Source organism: Phoca vitulina, unplaced genomic scaffold (assembly GCF_004348235.1).
Source record: "Phoca vitulina isolate PV1807 unplaced genomic scaffold, GSC_HSeal_1.0 scaffold45, whole genome shotgun sequence".
Classification (NCBI taxonomy): Eukaryota; Metazoa; Chordata; class Mammalia; order Carnivora; family Phocidae; genus Phoca; species Phoca vitulina.
In genome coordinates, this window is record NW_022589748.1 from 88,444 (window position 1) to 94,914 (window position 6,471).

General features: G+C 40.5%; 1 protein-coding gene across 1 annotated transcript; it reads right to left on the reverse strand.

Moving 5' to 3' along the window:
• Window positions 1-2,499: 2,499 nt before the first annotated feature.
• LOC116648877 (olfactory receptor 2AE1) lies at window positions 2,500-3,941 on the reverse strand. The gene has a single exon (XM_032431211.1). It carries the CDS (start codon window positions 3,798-3,800, stop codon window positions 2,847-2,849), a length of 954 nt encoding a protein of 317 aa, XP_032287102.1. The 5' UTR covers window positions 3,801-3,941; the 3' UTR covers window positions 2,500-2,846.
• Window positions 3,942-6,471: the final 2,530 nt, after the last annotated feature.

Sequence of the window (6,471 nt, forward strand, 5' to 3'; positions counted from 1 at the left end):
GATGCCCCCAACATGGGAGCAGCCATCTACATAAGCCAACTGTTAACCAAAATAGTCATATTGATAACAATACGTTAATTGTAGGAGACCTCAATACTCCACTCTCAGCAATAGACAGATCATCTAAGCAGAAAATCAACAAAGAAAACAGAGCTTTGAATGACACACTGGACCAGATGGACCTCATAGATATATACAGAACATTCCACCCTAAAACAACAGAATACTCATTCTTCTCAAGTGCACATGGAACTTTCTCCAGAATAGACCACATACTGGGTCACAAATGAGGTCTCAACTGATACCAAAAGACTGAGATTATTCCCTGCATATTCTCAGACCATAATGCTTTAAAACTGGAACTCAATCACAAGAAAAAATTTGGAAGAAATTCAAACACTTGGAAGCTAAAGACCACTCTGCTCAAGAATGTCTGGGTCAGGGCGCCTGGGTGGCTCAGTCGTTAAGCGTCTGCCTTCGGCTCAGGTCATGATCCCAGGGTCCTGAGATCGAGCCCCGCATCGGGCTCCCTGCTCAGCGGGAAGCCTGCTTCTCCCTCTCCCACTCCCCCTGCTTGTGTTCCCTCTCTCGCTGTGTCTCTCTCTGCCAAATAAATAAAATCTTTAAAAAAAAAAAAAAAGAATGTTTGGGTCAACCAGGAAATCAAAGAAGAACTTAAACAATTCATGGAAACCAATGAGAATGAAAACACATCGGTTCAAAACCTATAGGATACTGCAAAGGTGGTCCTAAGGGGGAAATACATAGCCATCCAAGCCTCACTCAAAAAAGTAGAAAAATCCTGAATTCACCAACTAACTTTACACCTCAAAGAACTAGAGAAAAAGCAACAAACGATGCCTAAGCCACACATTAGAAGAGAAATAATTAAGATTAGAGCAGAGATCAATGAATTAGAAACCAGAAACAGAGTAGATCAGATCAACGAAACTAGAAGCTGGTTCTTTGAAATAATTAATAAGATCGATAAGCCAAAATTAAAAAAAAAAAGATCAATAAACCACTGGCCAGACTTATCCAAAAGAAAAGAGAAAGGACCCAAATTAATAAAATTATGAATGAAAGGAGAGAGATCACGACTAACACCAAGGAAATAGAAACAATTATTAGAAATTATTATCAACAACTATATGCCAATAAATTGAGCAACCTGGATGAAATGGATGCCTTCCTGGAAACCTATAAACTCCCAAGACTGAAACAGGAAGAAATTGACAACCTGAATAGGCCAATAACCAGTAACGAGATTGAAGCAGTGATCAAAAGCCTCCCAAAAAACAGGAGTCCAGGGCCTAATGGATTCCCTGGGGAATTCTACCAAACATTCAAGAAGAAATAATACCTATTCTTCTGAAGCTGTTTCAAAAAATATAAACAGGAGGAAAGCTTCCAGACTCATTCTATGAGGCCAGCATTACCTTAATCCCCAAACCAGGCAAAGACCCCATCAAAAAGGAGAATTTCAGACCAATATCCCTGATAAATATGGTTTCCAAAATTCTCAACAAAATCCTAGCTAATAGGATCCAACTGTACATTAAAAGGATCATCCATCACCACCAAGTGGGATTTATCCCCGGGATGCAAGGGTGGTTCAACATTCGCAAATCAATCAATGTGATAGAACACATTTATAAGAGGAGAGAGAAGAACCATATGGTCCTCTCAATCGATGCAGAAAAAGCATTTGACAAAATACAGCATCCTTTCCTGATTAAAACTCTTTAGAGTATAGGGATAGAGGGAATATTCCTCAAGTTCATAAAATCCATCTATGAAAAACCCACAGCAAATATCATTCTCAATGGAGAAAAGCTGAGAGCTTTTCCCTTAAGATCAGGAACACGACAAGGATGCCCACTCTCGCCGCTATTGTTCAACATAGTACCAGAAGTCCTAGCAACAGCAATCAGACAACAAAAAGAAATAAAAGGTATTCAAATTGGCAAAGAAGAAGTCACACTCTCTCTCTTCACAGATGAGATGACACTTTATGTGAAAATCCAAAATACTCCACCCCCAAATTACTAGAACTCATACAGCAATTCAGTAATGTGGCAGGATACAAAATCAATGCACAGAAATCAGTTGCTTTCTTATACACTAACAATGCAACTGTAGAAAGAGAAATTAGAGAAATGATTCCATTTTTTTTTCTTTTTTCAAATTTTTATTTAAATTCTAGTTAGTATACAGTGCAATATTAGTTTCAGGAGTAGAATTCAGTGATTCATCACTTATACAACACCTGGTGCTCATTACAACAAGTGCCCTCCTTAATGCCCATCACCCATCTAGCCCATCCCCACCCACTACCCTCCATCAACCCTGAGTTTGTTCTCTATCGTTAAGTCTCTTATGATTTGTTTCCTTCTATTTATTTCCCCCCTCCCATATGTTCATCTGTTTTGTTTCTTAAATTCCACATATGAGTGAAATCATATGGTATTTGTCTTTCTCTACCTGACTTATTTCACTTAGGGAAGCATGTTTTGGCAGGGTTACATTTTTAAAGAAATCAAAAGGAAATGAGAGAGTGTCTAGCAATTTCAAGGATTGGTCTTGGACTTTTCAGCCTCCAGAACTGTGAGAAAATAAAATGTTTGTTGTTTAAGCCACCTAGTCCATGGTATTTTTGTTATAGCAGCCCAAATGGACTAAGATAATATTCTACAGTACTCAGGTGCCTGAGAGCAAGTTAGAATACTGGCATTGTGTGTTAACTACTTCATTTTTGCAGTAGTCATCAGGGATCTGGACCCTTGAAAAGTCTTAGAGGTTTATGCTGATCACCTTAAGGAGCTTATCCCATTCCACTCTTATATTCAGGGCAACAGCAATTGCTGAGTGAGAAGATCTCTCCCCAGCACTCTTCTCAGAGCCTTAGCTACATCCTTATTCTGTAGAGTATAAATCAAAGGATTCAGCGTGGGTGTAATGATGCTATAGAACACAGAACCAACTTTATCTTGCAATGCAGTGTGCTGGGACCTGGGCCTCATATATGAGAAGATGCAGGCACCAAACCAGAAGGAAACCACAATGAGGTGAGAGCTACCAGTAGCAGAGGCATTTCTCTTACTCCCAGCTGAACGCATCTGAATGACACTTTGGAGGATAAAGGCATAGGATGTAGAAACCAGGAAAATGGGGAGGAGGAGAAGTAGGACGCTGCTGATGTACACTGTGGTCTCATAAACAGTGATGTCTCCACACACCAACTTCACAACAGCTGGAAACTCACAGTAGAAGTGGTGGATTTTTCGAGACCCACAGAAAGGGAAGTGCATCAAGATCACTGTGTGAATTAGAGAGTTTGTGGATGCTCCCAACCACAACATGACAGCCATCATCAGTCCCACCTTTCTGTTCATGAGAACAGTATAACGAAGTGGATGACAAATGGCAACATAGCGGTCGTAGGACATGAGAGCTAAGAGAAGACACTCAGCACCACCCAGAGACAAATAGAGGAAGTGCTGGGTGGCACAGCCCACAAAGGAGATGGTCTTCTTGCCAGATAGGTAGTTGGTAGCCATCTTCGGGATGGTTGTGGAGACATGCATCAGATCCATGAGGGAGAGCCGGCTGAGCAGGAAGTACGTGGGTGTATGAAGCTGGGCATCAGCACAGATGAGGAGAATAGTGAGCGTGTTGCCACTCACTGCAATAAGGAAGACCACTATGGTTAAGGAGAAAAGGAAAAGGTGGATGAGAGAGTCATCAAAGAGGCCTTCAAGGATGAAGTCTGCCAGAGAGGTCTGATTCCTCTGCCACATCTCCCCTTTCTCAGTGTCTGGGGAAAGAGGAAGTAGAGATGAAGTGTGATTTCAGAAAAAACGGAGTTTGGCACACCTGACAGTAAGTACCTTTTGATCTACCAAAGAATTTGTGAAGAGAGTTTTTTTCTATTTCTGATTCTTCAACAGCGCTAATTATTGAAATAACTTAAAAAAAAAAGATCTTCAAATCTCTCTGCACAAACATAACTCTGAAATTCCAGAATATCTAGATTCTATTAAGTGCCAAACTTCAAAACAAGAGTCTCTCCTCATTAAGGAAGAAATACATATATATATATATATATATATATATATATATATATACTAAATTTTATATATATTAGATATACACTATTTTATAAGTATATATGTGTATAATTTTATAAGTACAAATGTATATACCATATACACTTAATGGATTGTTCAGAAATTTGGCCTTACACAATTGTGAAGGCTGGTTAAGCAGTCTATATAAGGCTCTCACCTTTGTGTCTGATAGTGGAACTTGAAGTCCATAGGGCAAGTGGTAAGGAAGGGAAAATGGATATAAAGTGCGTTAGATCATGGGCAGGCTGGAACCCACAAGCATGAGCTATAATAACCCCACAAAGGCAGACTGAAACCCATGTTAGTTCTTGTTGACTCTGGAATTGGTGGTATGGTTATTTTGCAGAAACTGGGGTCCTTCCTAGTGAAGCTAACCACGCACACCTGGCCCAGAAGTCAGAGAAGCTAAAGGAGGATCCAGGGGGGAAGTAGAGCAACCGCAGGCCCAGTTGCTACTTCACACCAATGAGATAAGTCAGCAGATCAGCAACAACATATGTAAACTACAAAATGGCTGCTTCCCTTCTGCCCTCTTAATCTCCCTTGGAATCTCTCCTATGGCCTACTTTCTCCAGAAATGCACAAAAATGGAAATTCTGAGAAATGTAGTTCACTCTAGCCAAGCTGACACATTACAAGACCACCAGAGCCCATCCCCTGTTGGTTTGACATTCATACACATCTCCTTAAGCCAACAAACACAACAGTGTCATCCTTCTGCCTAACATAACTATCCTGCATACAACCAAAAATATGCAAAATATTCATATAATATTCATAGAAAATATGATCATATACATATTTGTATAAAATATAATATTCATATAAAACAATACCCATTACACAAAGTAAGTCATCCTATCTAAGTGCCAACCCATTCTGTGGACATCAGCTAGCACTCTTTCAGTCACTCCTGTTCATGCCAATGGACTCACAAGCAAAGTGGCCAGAGCAGCAGGGATGGAGGCTACACATGAGCTCAGCAACATGGACCTCCACTCAACAAGACCAGTCTAGCTACAGCCAACTGGGTGCCCAGTCAGCCAACAACAGAGACCAACACAGAGTCCCTGATATGGCAGCATTCACCAGGGGAATCAGCCAACTACTTGGTGGCAGACTGGTTATGATGGACTGCTTCCATTGTGGGAGAGACATTACTTTGTTCTTACTGGAATAGACACTTACTTTGGATATGGTTTTGCTTTCCTTTCCTACAGTGCTACTGCCACGGCTGCCATCTATGGACTTACAGAATGCTTTATTCAGCATAATGGTATTCCAAGAAGCATTGCTTCTGACTAGAACTTATTTCACAATACATGAAGTGTGGGATTGGGCCCATGCTCATGGAATCTAATAGTCTGACCACATTCTCCATCATCCTGAAACAACTGGCTTGATAGAACGGTAGAACGGCCTTTTGAAGACTCAGTTACAGCAACAGCTGGTTGACAATACCCCCCATTGCTGGAGCAATGTCTTCCAGAATGTGCTATATGCTCTAAATCTGTAGCTATGGTGCTGTTTCTCCCATCACAAGGGTTCACAGGACCAGGAATCAAGGGGTGGAAATGGGAGTGAGTCCTCTCACTATAATAACTATGATCCACCAGCAAAATTTTTGCTTCCTGTCCCTGCATTTTTAGCCTTTGCTGGTTTAGAGGTCTTAGGCCCAAAGGGAGTTCTTCCACCAGGTAACACAACAATGATTCCATTTACTGAGAGTTGAGACTGCCACCCTGCCACTTTGGGCTCCTCATATCACTGAATCAACAAGAAAAGGAGGTTATTCTGCTGGTTTGGTGTGATTGATCCTGACTGGTAAGGAGAAACTGAGTTGCTACTATACCATGGCGATAAGGATGAGCATGTCAGGAATGCAGGATATTTTCTAGGGTACCTCTCTGGACTCAAATGTCCTGTGATAAAAGTCAGTGGAAAGCTACAACAACCCAATTCAGACAGGACTGCTAATGGCCCAGATTCTTCAGGAATGAAGGTTTGGGTCACTCCACAGTCAAGGAACCAGGACCAACTGTGGACAAAGGGAATATGGAATGAAAAGTAAAAGAAGACAGTTATAAACACCTGCCATGACCATGAGAGCAGCTGCAGAAACAAAAAGTGTAATAGTTATAGGCATTTCTTCCTTATTTTGATATGAACATTTTGTATATGTTATATTACCCATATGTTTTGGTTTTCTTCCCCTTGGTCATTCCTTTTTCTAACATCAGATATATTAATATAGTTAACTTCAATCTCAGTATTTAAATTATAGGATATAAAAGGAGTAGTATAAATGAGATAGTAGAATGAATTTCATATAAAGGTAAAA